This window comes from Protopterus annectens, chromosome 2.part2, assembly GCF_019279795.1.
Source record: "Protopterus annectens isolate FY-2018-M chromosome 2.part2, PAN1.0, whole genome shotgun sequence".
Classification (NCBI taxonomy): Eukaryota; Metazoa; Chordata; order Ceratodontiformes; family Protopteridae; genus Protopterus; species Protopterus annectens.
The window spans coordinates 60,633,207-60,653,589 of NC_056730.1; the positions used below are offsets into that span (position 1 = coordinate 60,633,207).

The 20,383-nt window shown below is 37.7% G+C and overlaps 1 protein-coding gene across 1 annotated transcript in view; it reads right to left on the reverse strand.

Annotated features, from left to right (window-relative positions):
• The window catches only part of LOC122795920 (microtubule-associated serine/threonine-protein kinase 4-like), an 809,687-nt gene that overhangs the window by 263,512 nt on the left and 525,792 nt on the right, over positions 1 to 20,383 (reverse strand). Inside the window, exon 13 of the mRNA XM_044064403.1 lies at positions 17,019 to 17,157. Within this exon, the coding sequence (XP_043920338.1) occupies positions 17,019 to 17,157 (139 nt within the window). The remainder of the gene's footprint in view (positions 1 to 17,018; positions 17,158 to 20,383) is intronic.

The window sequence follows — 20,383 nt, forward strand, 5'->3', positions numbered from 1 at the left end:
TAAGGCCTAGGATCCCCTTTGTGAGGTACTTTTGTGGCCTCTCCATTTGTTGCAGGTGTCTAGGGAGGCACATGCCAAATGGGACACTGTACTCGATGATTGGATTAATAAGGGAAGAGTAGAGGGAGACAATGACCTCTTTCTTCCTGTATGCAAAACCATTAGTAATGAGATGTGCCACACAGAAGGACTTTCTGACCATAGTGGCAATGTGGTGATCAAAAGAGAGGTTGCTGTCAACCTGTGTTCCCAGTTCTCTTATAATGCCTTCTGCGTTCAGTGGACTACCATCAATGTAGTAATTCATGGGAACTGGGTTATTCCAAGAGGGGATAATGACATTTTTTGGCATTCAGCTTAAGGCCATAGTACTGACACCAGTCATTGGTCTCAGTGAGGCCATACTGTAGGATGTCAACATCACTTGGGGAGTTAATAATAGCTCCCAACTTGCAATCTTCTGCGAACCTTGTCAGCCAGAGTCCCTTCATGTTGGCCTGGACTTCAGAGAAGTAGATACCAAACAGGAGAGGACCCAGGACTGAACCCTGTGGGACTCCACTCGTGACTAGATGGCAGTCTGACTTGGAGTCAGCTACTTTCACACTGTAGGTTCTATCTGTAAACCAGTTTGCAACCCACCTAGTGATACAGGGGTTGATGCCTAGCTTAGTGAGTTTTTCTATGGTTCCTGAGTGGGGAATGGTATCAAAGCTTTGGCTAGATCAAGGTAGGCTGTATGAACCACCTTGTTTCATCCACAGCTCTGGTGACAGACTCAAAGTCGTCGTCCAAGTTGAGCAGGTATGATCTAACCTTCACAAAACCAAACTGTGTAGGATCCAGAGTTTGGAGATTCCTTATATCCTTGTTTATTAGATCCATGATGATGTGCTCCATAGCTTTGCATATCAGACTCGTCAGGCTAATGGGGCAATAGTTCCCAGGGTCTGAAGTCGCTCCTCCTTTTGGAGAGGGATGACTGTAGCATTGTGCCATTCAGCATGGACAAAGCCTGAGGTGAGGCTGTGATTGAACAGGGCACAAAGGTGAGGTGCCATTTCACTCTGTAGTTCATGTAGAACACAGCCAGGGATATTGTCAGTTCCCATAGAAGCTGTAATTCCTGGCCTTGGACAGTGCTGTTTTAACCTGTGCAGCAGTAACACTGGGTGCCTGGCAATCTACTGGTATTGTGATTGGTCCTTTGGCGGTGGGGGTAAAGTTGGAACTGAATCTGTCGGCCAGTATACTGTCAATATCTGTTGGCTCAGTATAGGAAGTACCATTGTGCAGTAGCTCAGAGCAAATATGGGTATTGCCATGGAGATTCTTTACATAACTATAGAAGGCCTTGTGATTGTCTTTACTGCCTGCTGCAATTCTGTTTTCATAGTTAGCTTTAGAGGATTTGATGAGGGATCTCAATTTTTTGTTGAGGCTGATGAGGGAGTTTTTCCAGTCTTGGGATTTCACCTTATTCTGCATCAGTTTCCTTCTTGTGTTGTAGTTGGTTTATGGCAGGGGACCACCAGATTGGCTTCCTTTTTTGGAGGAGAGCATCTTGGTTTTATTGCGTATGGTATCTGGTTTTTAAGAGCCCAAAGTTAGCTTTGGAGAAGTTTTTCATGGTGGTTACCTTTGCGGGGGGGGTTCCAAGGTGATTAGTTTGTGGTCGGATCTAACCAGGTAGGAGCTGTCTATTGGTGTAGAGCAATGGTTGACCATGTTAGTAATGACCAGGTCAAGGATGTTGCTACCTCTAGTGGCTGTAAGAATGAGCTGGTCCATGGCATTGGAATTAATGAACTCCAGGAAACGTTGAGCAAGTGTATTGGTACACGAGTAGTTTTCCCAGTTAATGGAGAGGTAGCTGACGTCGCCTAGTACGAGAGTGTTAGGTTGGACCGCAATATTTTCCAGGGTGCTTAGGAACATGGAGTGAGAGTCTTGGGACATGGTTGGGGAGCTATAGCAGGCTATGACCTGAATTGCTGTCTTACCCAGTGTTAGCTGCGCCTGAAGTATCTCTGATGCGTTATGTTGGGCTCCCAGTCTGGAGGTGTGCGCATCCTTTATGAATATGGAAAAGTCACTGCATTTGGAGCTTCAGTCTAAGTTCTGTGTCCGAAAGGTGTGGAAAGAGTTATAGCCTGGTAGTGCAGAGGTGCTTTCTGCTGCCTTGAACCAGGTCTCTGTTACAACACAAATGTCGATGTTCTCTATTTTAAGGAGTGCTTTGAATGAGTGCATTTTCAGATTTAGACTTCTAGCATTGATCAGCATTATCCTCAGATTGCATTTGTAACTGTTACAGTGGTAATTTGGTCTTTGGAACACTGCCTAAAAAAGGCACTATAGGGGTGGGTAAGAGCCTTGGCCAGTATCCGGAAGCCCAGGGGTGACAGATGCAGGACATCTCTGGCAAAGCATCGACGTATGTCAATCATAACATCCCAGGCAGAAAGATACTGGATCCCCTTAGAGTGACACCAGAAACTTAGCCAATTGTTGAAATCAGTCATTTTCTGTTTGTACTGTGGTATCATTCTGGGTGATGGTAGGCTGCTGCTCCCGGGCTAGGGTCATACCTGCCTGGGCTACATAATCCGAGAGCTGCTCTGTTTATATTGCCATATTTCATTTTCCTTTAAGGCCTTCCACGGGTGCACTAAAAGCTGTTTTTCTAAAATCATACTGTGTCATTATTTTCTTTTTCCCATCAAGTTCACTTACTTTAAACTTCCATCATTTCATTTTTTGTCATATTTTCCTCTGACCTTTTCCGTTTTTTCTTCCCATACAGTTTTTTATTTTTTCATATAGCATGTTACCAATCATTTCTCTTTGCCTTTCCTTTACCTTTCTCATTACCCAAAATAAATGCATATATGCACAACTGGATTTTTTTTTTTAATTCAAACCACTTTCTTCTGTTTTATTATAAACTACTCCTCTTCTCACTGGGTTCAGCCATGTGCTTCAAAATTAAATAAAAAAAACTCAAGTAACTATTTTTCCATTTGAATGGGAAACATATTTTCCCTAAATATACAATTTTTTCCTACTACATTTTTTCATACCTTTTCTCCAAAAAAATTTTCTACCACCTCCATAATATCTTCTTGTTTGCTTTTTATATTTCCTTTGCTATCTAAGATAGTATCCATCCTTCCTCCCTTCTCTTATTTTACTTTTCCTAAATAATGGAAACCCCCTCTTTCTTTCCTTTTACAAAAAAAATGCCTATGTAACATCATTTAATCCTTTTCTATATTTATTTCATTCATCTGTTTTTCTATTTCCTACATTTTGTCACTTCCTTTTTCTGTTGCCTTCTCATAAATCCTTAAAATTTCATTATCATTCATCTTATTAACTCAGTCGTCTTTCCAATTCTAAATATATATTTTTAGACTTATATGTATATACCACCCACCACTATGTGCCATTTGTATAAACTGGTCTCATATTCCTCCTTTTTAAACTCTGTAGTATTTTTATTGATTTTCCGTCCTTTATTATTTCTCTCTCTACTCTAACCCATACCACTCAAAGATCTGAAAACTCTGCCATATCTGTATCCCACCCTGTTATTTCATGTCTTTAGAACAAACTATATCATCAATTTCCATCTTAAAAGATCCCCTTTTGTATGTCCATTGTCAGTTCTTTCCTACTTTTAAATTTCCACATTTTAATTCCGTTAACATCTTAATATTCTGTACTACTTTTCCCTTTACTTTCCTCAGGTTACATTTCAAATCTCCTACCATCACCGTTGAGGTATTTACTAACACAATTTTTTTTTTATTTCTTCAAATGACTGTTTTTAGTTTGCCATATTACTACTAATCTTACACATTTCTGCCTCATTCTCATATCATGCATCACTACCCTTCCTTTTACTACTGCTGCATCTAAAATTCTTATTTCTTCATTTTTTTATAAATCGTCCTATTCCACAACAAGTCTCATCTCCTACCAAACAATTTGCCACCCCCCACCATGCCTGCATTACTTCCCTTTTATCTTCTGTTACATATTCTATCAAGCAAAACATCCATTTTACACTATTCCACCACCTCCAAACTTCTTACATCATCTCCAATGCTATTTATATTTAACATTCAAATTCCTGCATCCTCCTTTCCCTTTTTTGCAAGTGTTTTACTTCTAGACCTTATTTTCCTTCTCCTAAATCTCCCGCCAACTGATTATTCACTATCTTGTTCTTCTCCTGTTTCTCCCTCTTTTAACTCTTCACTTTCTAAATCTGCAAATCTGTTCTCTTCCACTGTATTAATAACCTCTCTTTGTACTCCCTGCATACCACTTCATTGTTTCACCTTTCTTTAGTATTTCCTTCTCCCGTACCACCTTCTCTGTCAATATCTTCTGTAGTAATATTTCTTACTGTGTGTTTCTTCAGAGCTTTCCTCTTCATCTGCTCTTTCCTTTTCTAGTATTGAACAGTCAAACCACAAGTGTTCAAATTATTCTCATTCTCTACGAAAAGACGTGCAATTATTTGTTGTATGTCCCCTCTCCCCACATTGGTGGCACCTGCAGTTGTTAACACCTTGTACTAAATTTTCATCCCCACAGAAATATCATGCTTTGGGTTGAAGCCAGCACCTAACACATCCTCTCTTAGCATTTACAAACATTGTATTTGAAAAATGTTACATTTCCTTCCTTAACACGGATTGTTTCCTCCACTTCCCAAACACCAAGTCTATACATTTCTTTCATTATTTTATTTTTTTTTATTTCATTTATTTTAATGAAAGAAAAAAAAACAGTTTTAACTGAAGCTCATGTGGATGGCACAGTGCTGCAGCAGTAGAATTGTCACCTCACAGCAAGAGTTTCTCTGGTTCAATTCTCGGCTTGGGTGACTTCTGTGCAGAGTCTGTATGTCCTCCCTACAGTCATATGGGTTTCCTCTGGGTGCTCCAGTTTCCTCCCATGTTACAAAGACATGCATCTGGAGGGTTTTTCCCCGGGTCTCTGCTGAAAATTGGCTTGATTCCAATTTGGACTTTCCTGGATACCAAATATTAAATAAATAAATAAATAAATAAGTCTTTCAGCTTTTCCCAGTTAGGGGTCGCCACAGCGGATCACCAGTCTGCTTACGATTGGCAGTGGATTTTTACAGTGTCGAGTACACCAGCTCGGCGCCCAACCTTCAGAGAAGGCACACACACACTTGCGCACCTACCTGCATGTCAGTCAATCACAGGGAAGACATGCAGACTCCACTCAGAAGGCACTCCAGTCGAGAATAGAACCGGACAACCTCTCGCTGTGATGCGCCAGCGCCAATGCTAACCGCTGCACAAAATAAATAAATATAAATAAATAAATGTTCATCCAGATATGAAGTCCTAAACAGGACATGTTTTTCTTTTTAGTTGTAGTCCCAAGCTCTGAAACAGTCTTTCCATGATGCTACCGCACCTCCTTTCATAACTTTTTCCAACAGGTTAAAGTTTTTAAATGTCACTTCACAAAAGTCTTCATTCCCAAATGAATTAATCCTCTTACATCTTTAATGTTAAATCCTACTGGCAAAATACTACTATCCATAACATCATACCTGTACAACCTGACATCACCTTTACTTTTAATTCTTACCCTGGTCATTTTCTATGTTGCTGCTGAGAAACTCCAACTGTTTGCCCCCTCTCAGTTCAGTATTTCATTACTCCTTGCCTTGATGCAACTGCATAACAATTTCTTTCTTGTAACAAAAAAAATCCTGTTGCAGAGATAAAACACTGACATCTGGCTACTTCACCAGCCGAGAATTCCTCCATTGTTTTTTCACTTCACCAACAGTAGTTTGTATTTCCAATCTCTCAGTTTCTTCCTGTATTTAGATTCTTCTCCTTCCTTTGGGTCTGCCTGGTTCACCAAATTTATCAGCACGTGTCTCTCCAGTACTCCATTTTCCAACTATGTAATGTTATTTCATCTCTCTCTCTCCTTTTTACTTCAGTAAGTTTTCTCCTGCTCCTCTCTCCAGCTCTGCTATATACTCCTCCATCATGGGATTCCCTGAACTGTAGTAGCAGCCCTCCAGTGCCACAAAGCAAATATAGAGTGTTTTTTTACTTCCTCTCTTCCAAAGAGTAGGGTAGGGTATGTTCTCTAATGCCCTGCCCAAATTTACCCCACTAGTATAAATACCACCTTGCATCTCCAATGAAAAGAGGATACTAGCTAAGTGGGACTAACCCAGTCAACAAAGGACAAATTAATAAAATAAATAAATAAATAAATATAAGGACAGGCATTATCCCATGTTGCTGGAAGAATTTAGAGGACATCTGTCAGAAAGGGAAAAGATATTACCAAATACTAGACAAGTAGGAGATCGAGCCATTAGAAACCAGAAGAAAAAGCAGGAGCACATTATGGTTACACAATATCATATCAGGAAGATACGAGATGTGAGGGTGTAATTCAGAAAACAAAGGAGGAGACAACCGGAAAAACACAGTCAATTTTGAGGACTTAATACAGTATCCGGAGTAGTATTTCTTATAGAGAGGGGTTTGGGGTTTGACCTACTGGAATGGTAGGTAGGGATTCCATGCAGGCACTGAAGGATGTCATCAAAAGAGCAGTCCAGAAAGGCTATTTCCTTTTCCTGTCAGAAAAATGTAATGTTAAGTGTCATCTTGAATTACCGCGAGAGTGACCAGCTTTATTGCCATACATTTATTCTTCTTTTCTGAAACTGCCTCCTTGCCAGGCCTCTGACAAAGTCTGTCTTCTGGTTTAATGGTATTCTTCTGAAGAGCTGCATGTCTTGTAAGCATCTACTGGTACTAATGACTAAACAGACCTATGGTATTATGGAGACTACTCCCTACAAGCAATAACAAAATCAGTCCTCAGCCAGCCACCACACAAATGCCCTGCTTCCTACATATCTTATAACAGAGGAGGAGGAGGGGAAATGCTTTCTGGACTTCGGTTGGTCTTTACTGTCAATTTCTGCTTGACAGGTCCAAGGATCTGTAGGTTGGCAAACAGCAGCAGATATACTGGAACGCTCAAATCCATCAGAATATAATGTTGTCTCTACTGTTAGTGACTAAGCATAACCACTAACATGCATCATTAGCTTCTTCTGCTGCAGAAGTTCTGCACCAAACTAACACGGCTAGATGAAGAACTCAGAAAGATGGGAAGTGTGTGCCATTCTGACCAAATAAGACAACTGTGTTGTTGTTGTCTCTTTCAGCTTATCCTGGTTAGGGGTCGCCACAGTGGAACTCTGGTCCGCTAATGTTTGGTAGTGGATTTTTACATGCCAAGTTGCCAGCCTTGACGCACAAGCTTCAACGAAGGCACGCCCATTCCCGCATGCCTTCATACAGAAGACGCTCTAGCTGAGAAACGAACGCAACAACGTCTTGCTGTGAGGCGACAACGCTACCGCAGCACCACTACTGCGGGTCGAATAAGACAACTGTGTGAAGTGCAATTCGTTTGTTGACTACAAAAGAAGGAAAGTATTGCAAATTCATATTTATACAATTTTTAATTTATTGACATTTGTTTACCAGGAAATTCCAAACAAGGAAAAAACAATATTCTAATGGAGGCCTGTGGAGAAAACATGCACAGAATACAAATTACAACAGTAGATCAGTATGCAAACAGTACCATTCACTGTTTGCAGATCTCTCATACAAATGCAGCTACAAAATAAGTCATAGCATTTACTTCCTGTCCCACAAACAAATGTGGTACCGGGATGCACGTGCGCGCCCACACACACCTACCTCTCAACCTGTTATTGCAAGAAATCTGGACAAAGGTCAAAAAATGGGGCATAGTTTAAATGTTGCTCTTATATACTTAGAAAGTTGCTAGAGTAACAGGATTTGTTTCAACACACATTTTCTGAAGAATCTGAAGTCTGAAACTCAAATGTATGTCATTATTTAGTGACTTCAATCCTCAGACCATCCCAGTGATTTGTCAGAAAAAGACAAATGTTATGGGCAACAGGCCAAATATATGAGACAAAAATCTGGACATATTCTGTGAAAATCTGGACAGTTGAGAGGTATCACACACACACACACACACACACACACACACACTAAAAACGAAAGAAGCAACACAAGACTTGGATGTGACAAAAGAAATGCCATCAAAATACAACAATGTAACTGAACAGCATATACAGAACAAAGTATACCATGTGTGTGCCTGTACTTGTGTATTCCTTGGTAAAATAATGCAGAACACAGTAGTAAAATACCAGTTAAAATGTGGAAAGACAAGAGCTCAAGAGGAGACATGTAATTACAGTATTCCTAGAAATGCTGTGTTCTAACACTGTTTCTGTAATTCTAGTGCACTTTTCATATTTTTTATTTAATTTAAAGAATTGTTAACTGTGTAAGCATGATGGCCCTCAAACCCTTTTCAGCCACAACCCAGGCAACAAAGGCAAGAGTAAATGCAATATAAGTAGACAGTTCAGAGGAGCCAGTCAATCAGCATCTTTTTGGGAGGTGGTAGAAAAATGCATTGCTTAAACTAAACCATTGCAAGGGCAAGCACACACTAAAGAAACAGTGATAAGAGGTCAAGACTGAATCCAAGACCTTGATGATGTGAAACATAGATCTTAACCACTACGGTATCATGCCACCTTAACATTTTCTGTTCAGCAGTTTGTGAACTAAGCACAGTCCATTTCCTAATTTTACCCATTTTAAGTTTTCAGCAACTGAATCAAAAATCTAAGTTATACAAACAAAGAAAATCCCCTAACTTGAATTTCAAAATCACATCAGTTTTCCAGTTTTATTAGGTAGCAATTTCATTTTCTTTTCAGAAATTCAAGACATGTAAACTGCATTACATGGTAAAAGACTGAGAAAGAGGATCAGGTGTCATGACTGTAATAGCCACTTTGTAAACAAACAGGCATAAAATATTCACTAGATGACTGCCAAATACTTTCCAACTCACGAACTTAAGGCTTAATATAAGACTTATAAAACAGTGGAATGGTAAATAAGGAAAGGCATAAAGCCAAGATGATTCTAAACACAACAGAGCATACTTTCCAATAAAATTGCTGAGACTTCCTAAGATCTCAGAATGAAACACACCGTAGTACCTATTAACTACAAATTATAGGTAAAGGGAGACAACATTAGTCATCAATAAATGGTTGGTACAGTTAATGGCTGCTGTAATGACAATGAGACAAAAAACAGATATGGAGACCTAGCAAATACAGAAAAATTAATGCTTAGGTTTCACAGGAGTGAAGTCCAGTAAAATATAAGCAGTCAGTGGCTCAGCAGTTTACATGCTCACCTTTGATAGAGGGAAGGCTAGAAGGCTGTCTCCCCTTTCCATCAACATGCACCTCTATTATACCAAGTAAGAATTCCTGTCTCTCCAGTAAGTTATATAATATGGGTAGAAGAAAGGAGATGCCACTTATTTATTGACATTTGATTACTGGTTAAATCCAACTACGACTAGAAAACTAGAAGCCCATTTTCAGCTGAGGCCCAGGGAGAAAAGTTCCAAATTGTTACAAAACATTTTCAGAACAATAATTTTCACAATCTTCAAAATTAAAACAAAAACATCTGCAGTCTAATTAAAACAAATTAGACATAATATAAAAACGGTTAAAAGTCGATAAAAGATACATGACAATCGTTTAATATTTAGAGAAATTTTAGACCGTTTGTAGGGAAACTAAATGTATGTTAGTCTATTATAAATAGGAATTGCAATATGAAGTGAGGGAAAAAACATGCTCAAGGTATATTTAGAGAGAAAGTCAGGGAAGAGAATTAGATAGTAGTAAGGAAGTAAGTAACAAGGGGAGAGTAAAAAGGTATAAGGAATGAAAAGATACTTGTTCACATTTAGGGATATAGTTTATCCTGGACTTGAGCAATAATAGAGAGACATTTTAGCTAGGAAGTCTTTCAGAATGGTTTTGAAAGGTGCTAGGGAGGGTATAGACCTGATGGATACAGGTAAGGAGTTTCTGGCCTTAGCAACCTTGTATGACTACAGACAATGCCCAGGAGATTTGCTAGGTTTGTAGACGGACAGGAGTTTTTGGTCACTGGATCGCAATGACTGACTGGGTCATAGCTGTTTAGAATGTTTTTTTAGTGCTGGAAAAGCAGATAGATGCTGGATAATTTTATAGGTAGTAAGAAGTTGTGTATATGTTAGTTGAAGAGGCAGCTCTAACCAATTTCGACTTTTCAGTGCTATACAGTGCTGGGTTCTGAAAGTGGTATGTGCTGCACATTTAGCAACTGTGTTACAGCATTGTTCAAGTTCTAATTTTTGTGATGCCTGGAGGTTAGAAAGGATGGGAGCATCATAAAGAAGACTGGGGAGGAGATAAGTAGTGGCAAGTGTAGTTTTAGTTGTGCTGGTGACAACGTTTTTAGCTCTGTAAAGCATCCCTAGTTTTTGATGACTTTTCTTATGCAATTTTGCATACGCAGGTTGAACCAAAGATTAGTACTCAAAATTACCTCCTAAAAGTTTGCTATGAGAAGTAACTTCAATGGTTGTATTATCAAGGGAGAGGATTTTGTTTTTTCATGAGAGAGGTATTTGGAGAAAAACAGTAGCAATTTGATCTTTTTTTAGTTGAATATGAGTTGTGAGTTACAAAGTCATGTTTCAGTGGCTATTAAAGCTGCCTGAGTAAATTTTTTGGAGGTGTACCATGTTGTCAGATGTGCAGATGAGAGTAGAATCATCTGCATATTGCATTACGGTGGCCTGTTGTATGGAAGTATAGAAGGTGTTTGTGAAAATGTTAAAGAGGAGGAGACCAAGGATAGGGCCTTATGGTACATCAGTGGTGACTGGGAGGTAAGGAGAGAGCATGGAGTGCCATTTTACTGACTGATCCCTATTGTGCAGGTAGTTTTTGAACCCCAGAAGGGTGGGCTGAGGAGACCTAGTGAGGACATTTGAAGTAGACGTTTGCTGTGACAAACTGTGATGAAGACTTTAGACGAGTCTATAAATAATAAAGAGACTAGTTTGCCATCATCTCTTCTTTTGTCGTCGATATCTGTATAGGTTAGAAGGGTAGCACTAGTAATATAAGAAGGATGGAAGCCGTGTTGTGTAGGGTATAGTTCTTCCTATAGGAGATAGTTTAGCAATTGTTTTTTACTACATTTTCAAGTATTTTGGTAAGGGGAGATAAGATTGCTATAGGTCTAATCTTATTAACGTCTGTTGAATTTCCTCCTTTGTGTACCAGGCATAATGTGTGACATTTTCTAGAGACAGGGAACATGGGATTCCTGGATTGACCTATTTATAAGGATTGAGACACGCGAGGCAATACTACTGGCTGCTATTTTTAAGTACTCGCTTGAAAGGTCATCAGCTGAAGAAAAGCATGGTTTAAGTTTGTTTAACAGTAGTTTTATATAGGATATGGGCACAGGTTTGAAGGCGAAAGTGGATGTGGTGATATGTGACTGTTAGGCAAAGCTAGAATTAGATGCTGAGGAATCTTTGGCTAGAGATGCTATACTAGCTATAAAATCAGAGCTAAAACTGTACTGCAGTTTCGAATGGTGAGTTACTGGGAGAGGGGTTTGGGTTGAATTTTTGGCCAGAATGTAAGATTTCTTTAACAAATGTCCAAAATGTTTTAGGCTTGTATTTAACATTATTTTGAAAGTCATTACAGTATAGCGTTTTGTCTTCATTATTTCCTTTTTAGTATGATTGTAAAGCATTCTAAAGTTTTCAAGATATTGAGGTGTTTTATATTTTTGCCATTCTTTCCGTACGTTTTCTCTATCCTACATTAACATTCTACTCTTTTTGGAAAGCCAAATTGCATTATTTGTTTTCAGTCTCTTTCTTCTAGGAGGTGCAAGGCAATTTAGGACATTTAGAAATGTTATACTGAATTCAATTACAGCATCTTCTAAAGGGAGGACTTTTAGGAAGTTCCATTTAATAGATGACAGTGTAGCAATGAATCATTACTGGGTTAAACTTGGAAAGGTTACGTGCTGTTTTATAAATATACTATTTCACTGGAAGCGTGAGATGTTTAATCATATAGATTGAGAGAAGATCACTGACAGACTCCGGCATTATACCTGTGATGGAGTATTTGTTAGGATCCAATACTAGGTTCCAGACTAATGGAGAATTTGATGCCTTACTATAATGTGTGGGGTATTAATTAGTCATGTGAAACCATACACGTTCATGTTAAACGTAGGGGAGTTAAGAGTTTATTGATATTCACATCACCTAGTAATATTTTTTCTTGTGGAAATATTATGGATCTTCAGTGTAGGCCATCTTCCTGTATAGCTGGATGGTCACCAGGAGGGATATAAAGGACAGTGACATATTTGTTTATAATTGTTAATTTTGAGAAAAGTAATAGGAATCTCTGCTGAACTGAATTCTGGTGTTGGTTTGCTCTTAGGGGAAATGTGGCAGGTATTGGGAAATATTAAAGCAATACCACCACCTTTTCTTTTCATATGGTCATTACAGATGATATACAGCCAGGAGGTATAACCTCAGAGTTGTTTATGCTGGGTTTACGCCAAGTTTCATTTACAGCAAAAAGTTTAGCCTTACGATGAGTAATCCAGGCATGTAGTTCAGTAGTTTTATTTCTTATACTTCTAACAGTTATTGCAGCTAAAGTTAGATCACCAGGGTTGGGGAGTGGCTGTTGCTGTGTTACAGAAGTGTGTAGGAGAGAATTATCTTTGTGTTCAACGTGACAGGTGGGAGTAGGACTAGGGGGTACATCTCCTAGAAGGGTTTTAGTATACCAGGAAATTATGCATACTTGTTTTTGGAGAGGATTCTGGCACTTAATTTTGTTTTGTCTGGTTTGAACTGAAGTGCAATCAATCAGTCTTTATTCGGAATAAAGGGGCAATATTAAATAGGTTTTGTGCAATGTGCGGAGAGTGTAGAGAGAAAGTACGGATAGGTGGTTGGGACAGAGTTGGAGAGATGTTGCGATGTATTATTGAGTCATGGTAGGATGAAGGATGGCACAGTAGGAGGACAAGAACAGAGGATAAGCTGAAGAGTGGCATAATTAAGTGCAGGTATCAGTATTTTACAGAAGTCAGGTAGCGGGAAAGGAAATAAGAAGGTGCAGACAGTAGGAGATTCAGTGATGGTGGATTCTGAAAGCTGGAAGAAGATAGGTAGGGGGAGAGGTACTTTCTATAAAGGAAGAGGTGTCCTGGTGTTTTCTCTGGAATGTAAGGAACAGAGGGGTAGTAAAGGCAAGAGTATAATAATGTTGTCAGAATAAGAAGAAATGAGGGTTTATTTGGAAAAAAAAAAGATACAATGTGGTATTGATAGGTACTATTAGGAAGGGCGGTAATTACAAATGGATATAGTGCAAAGCAGCATGGGAGGGAAAAAGACAGTTGGGAAAGGGGCTATAAATTAAACAGGGATGGGAAGTAAGAAACAGAAGTTTACGTACAGAAGTAGTGAGGTCATTTGGGAAGGTTTTGGAGTAAGAGTCACTAGTGCCAAAGGACACACTTTATGGTTTTCAAACTTTGTATGTAGAGATCAAGTGTCAAAACAGTTACCAAAACTTAAAAAGATGAAAGCACTTGTGAGGGCAACCTCTACAGAAAGAGCCAAAGTGTCAGGCAAATCCTTCATTACTCCACAGTAAAAGCAGTACAAAAAAACGATCTTCACAAAGACTGTAGTCTACACATAAATGCCTTAACTTATTCACAGTGTTTTCATCCACATTTGAACTTCATCAGAAGTATGCAAAACCCCTCAATTATCATATCCTCATATACAAAAAATTCAATTAAAACCAACCAATCTCAAAACTTTTTATTACATAATATGGTAAGTTGATCTATTTTCCTTAATTGCAGTTTAGAACTAGGAGCAATTTTGATCTTGATACATCTTAAAAGTCAGTTATGCTGGTAAAACTTAAGGAGAAAGTTTGAGGCAAAGTCAACTAAGAATAAAAATAACTGTGTTGCAAGATATCAATAACAGCTAAAGCAGAAACCTGACTAAATGTGAACTCTCTACTTTTGCAGCTTAATATCACAGAAGACAATGCCCATCTTTGACAACACTGACCTCGTTTCAGCCAGCAACTTGGCAGCCACTGCAGCAAATGTTAAGCACAGAGTGAAACCATCAGAGGTCAGCTCACATATCCCAAAGGGGAAGGTGAGGAAGTAGCTGCTGCTGATCTGTGTCACTGTGGAAACTACTGGAATAAGAAGCAGGACACACTGTAGACTAGGCTGCAGGTGTTCGTTCAAAAGGCTGCATGAATTGTAGCATCAAACAAGCACTGAGAGAACATTCTAAACATGCATCTTAATTGGTACCAGGACCAAAAAGAAAAAATCTCCTTTACTGACCTGGGTGAAACTTCATTGCGACCCTCAGTCTCATTTCTACACAACCACAACACTGAGAACAGTTCAAATGATGCTGATATGAAGATTTCAGAACTTTTTCTTATCACCTGCTAATTTATGCCTGGGGGGGGTACAGTGGTTAAGTGGAACTAACAATCAGCCGAAATGAGTGAGAAGAAATGGTCATAAATAGGAAAGAAAAGACACCAGGGTATCTGCAATGTACACCTTGTCACAGTCTGCATCTCCTCTCTGTCTCTGCATGGTGTCCTCTCACCATGCTTAAAGTATGCTGGTTGATTGTCTCACCAAATTGTGTAAATAATTATTCTGTTTACACCTGTTCTTGTTTCCATGATCATAAGTGAAGACAGTCTTCAAACCATCATTCTTACCAAGTTAAAGAATCATAAATACACGTATAGATTCATAGGTATATATACTAGGCTAACAACCAACAGGGCTTTTACAAGCCTAGTCATGCAACCCAACCCAACTGTGTCCCTATGTATCATGGATGTTTATTAGGAGTGGGTATGTTAGTTAGGAACCTTCTAGAGGTGGAGGGAGGAATGTTGGTTTGAGCATTACTGTCTGCCTCTATAGAAGACATGGTGACTAGACCCAGAGCAAATTTCCAGTTTTCTATCCATTGGTCAAGGTTACACTTAAATAGGGTTAGGGATGAACTCTGCTTCACATGGATGGGGAGCCTGTTCCAGAGTATGGGGATCACATTTGTTTGGTCAACATGTCTTATTTATGTCACAAGCAAAATTTAAATCCTTGTATCTAGTGGTTCTGATGCTGCTAATTTTGTGGACATGCAAAAGGTCCATGAGAGCTGGATCTGAGGATGCCTTGTATGCCATGCATAGATCGCCTCCCAGTGACCTTTAGAAGAGTATTTACATAGGGCTTTAAGGGAATACAATTCATACACATAAGGAACACACAGACGGGGGGAGACAAAGGAGACAGAACTCCAAGTAGACTGCTGACAATGCTTCACTTGAAATTAATGCAGATATGCAACATGGACTAAAACTAGATGGTGGCTCCAATTTAAAACTCAATCATTTGCAAGCATAGATGGTGCAGAGTACTTACATTTTTATTTTAGTCATTTGTCAACTCGGTAACCAGAATTGCCTTTTTCTAAGGGTGACCCAGAACCACTGCTTGTTTAAGTATCTTGTTCAGAATCACATAGTTTATGAGCACAAAGTGATTCAAACTCATGACTACAGAATGAAACTCATTAGTAACTCATTGTACTAAACTGCTAGTACATATTTGTATTTTGAACCAGAAAAACAAGGAAAAATGAAGCCGTTAGCCAAATAAGTAGAACAGTCCACTCCAAATCTTTTCCAAACATTTATTATACAATGACTGGCCATTAGCATTCAAAAATGAGCACATTGATTGGCCAGCCCAACCAGCGTGCCCGTTGTAAATTCCAAAATATACCAAAGTAAAAAGGTCCAGTCACCCGGACTTCTTTCAGTTGGTATAATGTTTAAATTTTATTTTTATTTTTTAAAAAATAAAAACAAAATTTTCAGCCCTGACTCCGGACATACTGGAGAGGTAGCTTGGACAAAATACTAGGGAAATCACTTACCTGTTATCCCTTGTATTTCTTCCATGATGTCTTTTCTCCTACCACTAAACTGCCCTAAAGTTTTTTTTTTTAATTTAAAAAAAAAAAAAAAGAAAGAAAACAAAAACAGAGCAACGGAGACTTTCTTTTCTCCGTTGCTTACGTTTCAAAGCACTGATGTAGTGGGTATGTGTGGGAATGCAAGTCCCATACGCATGCACAGTACATCAACACAAGGAAGCAGCATACTACCACTGGCAGAAGAACAGTAATGTGCCGTTATACAAAGACATTATTTAAGAAAAGTAAGTATTTTTTTTCTTAAATAATGTCATTGTATAATAGCAATAACCGACTCTGTGGTTGTGGTATATTGAAAATTTACCCACGGTTGGCTTTATTTAATCACTCGGGCTTTGCCCTTGTGATTAAACCAAGCTAACCATGTGTAAAATCTTCAATATACCACACCGACATCATCAGTTATTGCTATATTCACCATCAAGTCACAAAATGTAAAAATCAAAACATTAAAAACATAAGTCATTATTCCCAATGTTCACCACTTCGTCAGAATGACAATGCACTACAACAGTTTAAATAGGTTAAAATTCCTCCAAAAAACTAATTACAATCAAGTAAATGAGCAGTTGTGCAGATTTAAAGGCACAGCGTCCTTTACCCTACAACGTACTACTTACATTTCAATATATTCACCAGAACAGTGCCTGTAAATTGTTCATTGAGATCAGTGCACTATGATGGCAAGCAAATGCAAAATAAAATATATTAAACAAGTCACATCTAACACAGCTTCGAGCAACAGACAACAGCAAAGTTCAATGAAATGTGTGGCTGGCAATGTGAATTACAACAGTTACAAAGCACAAGTTACCACAGAAAATCTAAAAACAGCAATTATATATAAAAATACTACATTTTACACTTACTTGTCTGGTTTTAGATCTCTGTGAACAATCCCGTAGTTATGGAGGTATTCTAAGGCAAGGACAGTCTCCGCAAAATACATTCTGGCCATGTCCACAGGCAGAGGACCCATGTTCTTTAGTAAGGTAGCACAGTCTCCCCCTGCAATTAACACAACAGCGCAACTATTTAGGCTAAAAAACATATTACTAATTTAAAAGGATAAACTAAAGTTAATGCAAGTATGAAATCTTTGAAAATGGTGAGCAGTGCTACAGAGTAATGAGTCACCTGGAAGCTTTCGTTTTTTTTCAGTTCAGTGGCACAGCTGGGGGTAGAAAGGTGTCATTAATTCTTGAAAGGTTTATTATTCTACGAGAAGCAGTCATCCCAGAAGGATGCCTCTCTAGAAAATGGAAAATTCACCCCAAAATTCCAACTATGAAATTATTAGTAACAAAGTTCTTACCGTTCAAAAAATATGCATCTCCTGTGAAACACAAAATACATAGTACAATACGGAAAATTCCATGCCGCTAAACTGTAAAAATACCTTCATCAAAAGGCATATTTTGAAAAATATAAGTTATTTTTTCAGACTCAAGAACTGCATTACTTTCCCACAAAACATTTAAATAATCTTCTTATAATCAAATATCCTATTACGGCCAATCCAAAACATATGCATTACAAATATAAAAAAAAGATCAAATTACTTTTACAATACAAATTGACAAGACTATAAAATAAAATGTAAGTCTTGGTCTTAAGCTGAATTTAGTACTTTCCACACCTTTACAGACATCTAAATGTAACTGCCAATGACTATCAATAAAAGCTAATTTCTAATATCTCCACCCCAGTCAACCTCTGATTAACAGCAAAATTTGAAAAAGAAACATGCTATCATGTTCTTCACAAAATCTAACTATATAATGTTCAAGCATTATGTTCATCTGATTTGTTTATTAGACTGTATATTCTTTCTTATCCATTCATGTAATGATCGCTGCATTTTTTCTGCTTAACATTTTTTGCATACACATTGCAATACACACTAAAATTTCACTTTTACAATCAACCCTGTCTTCACAAAATTTATTCTTGTATCATAGCATTTAAAAAAAATGTATATTTAATATAACAGCATGTGCTGCAAAATTTGCATATTATCCTACCCTAGTACTTTTACTACTCCACTCCCTCAGATTTTTCACACATCTCTAAAAAAATTGGGGGCACTAATTGACAGTCTTTGCTATTTTAGAAATGCTACAAACAGCATCAAATTTTGCCTTCTTATCTTTTTGACTTCTTTGCTTTTAGATATATATGTACTCAACATACACAAACCCTTTTTCTCTCAATGTCATTATTTAAAAACAGAACCACACCTTTTTTCACTCGTATCTTCCTTTCTTTCTCCATTTCACTTGCTAACATCCTATAGGGACGTTCTCTCCAACAATTTATTACATTCATCCTCCATGTTTTCCTCCATAAAATCATACTCACTGGTATTATGAATAATCCTTCGAGACACGAGGATATTCCTTTTTATATACCAGGACATATAATGAGAAAACAACAACTTGCTTACTACCACCACTGGTTTTCAATGCAAGGAACTATGTATTGTATTACCCAAGTCCCAAATAGTCCCACATCCAAAAATAATCCTATCTTTATTCTACTCATACATAAAATTAAAGGGTTTGTTACATTCTGTAACAACTGCAACTATATTATCTAAGTTAAAGATATTTGTGCAAACAGTCCATCCATCAACAAAATATATATTTTTTAATACAATTCTTATAACAGTTGTTTGGCTCTAATATATATGCCTCTTTATAGGGCAAATAGCTACCAACATAAACTGGAGTCACAAGGTAACCTATAACAATTCTGCTTACTTGTAAATATGCACATACTTCAAATTCATGCTCATTGTTTTACAAAATACATTCAAATACACAAGTCAATAAAACACTGTATTCAGAGTAGGTCTGCAACATGCACTCTATACCTGCCAACCCTTCCTCAAGGTCTGTATTTGTACAGAGTAAACTGATGTCCATCATCATTAATACAAGACACTCATTCACAATCACATCCCTCAAGATGCAAAAGATAGCCTCCATTGTTTTTTATAAAACCATAGGTTTCCACACCTAATGGTTTCAAAACATAATCCAAAAATACCAATACAGCCACAGTTACTTTATACATTTCTGCCAATGTTGATATTAAAGGTTGTTCTAGTAAATTCTTATGATTGGGGGAGGGTTCATATATCTATAGCATCTTAAAATTTTTACATTTTATATTGTCATACAACTCTTCAGGCAGTATCCCCTCTAGAAAATAGTCCTTCAGTTATCTAGTTTATTTATATTGAAATCATTCTATTATTTTCTATAAATACATACATATCAGACTTAGACAGCATATTAGTCATAGCATTTCATAACACCAGCCCATCACAGCAGCCTTCCCACCATTATCAGCTGGTTTAACTATATGATTATCATCCCAAATCTTACTTAATGCCTTTTTTCATTAATACTTGCATTTTATATGTACTCATATTTAACCTTTTTATATTGCCTTCACAGATTTCTGAAAACAATTTAGCAATTGGATGACTCAGGACATTATAAAATGTTTTTTAGAAACAATTTTTTCTTAACCATTACCCCCCCCCCCCCGACAGCCCCACATTTTTTTCTCGCAACAAAACCTTCAGATTTATATTCCTTACATACATCAAAACAGCTAATAAAATATTACTTACATCTATAGTAAGCATCCTTAGAAAATTCAGTCTCTTATTTAAAATCTTTATTTCATCGTTTTCCAAAGTGTACTTTGACAAACACAATAATCATTCAGTTATTAAACTTTCTTAGATATTCTGAGTTCTCTCACTTTATCATTTGCCTGGATTTTTTTAAGGGGCATCTCCATTGTCATTAACCCCATCTGAATAAAATCCCTTCTTTCATTTTCATAACTTACTGTATCTTAGGTAAATAGGAAAAGCTTTATTTTATTACCTAGTAAAGGCACCCTTGGTACATAGGGGGGGGGGCATGACTTGGCATACACATTAAGGTCATTATCCCATAGGTTATAGCAATCTCTTTAGCCAAATTAACTAATAGAATCATAAGTGGTTATCATCTAACGACAGGAAGATACAGCAAACTATTTATATTAATATAACGTTGAAGCTGAGGGAATCAGACAGCTCATTCATTTAAACAGAAATATGAATATGGTTCACTTCAGTTCCATATCATTTTACTACACAGGGGGTACAAAAGCACATGCAATCCGGTTAGCTCATGCACCACACTATGGCCTGTGTGACCAAAAATAGAGA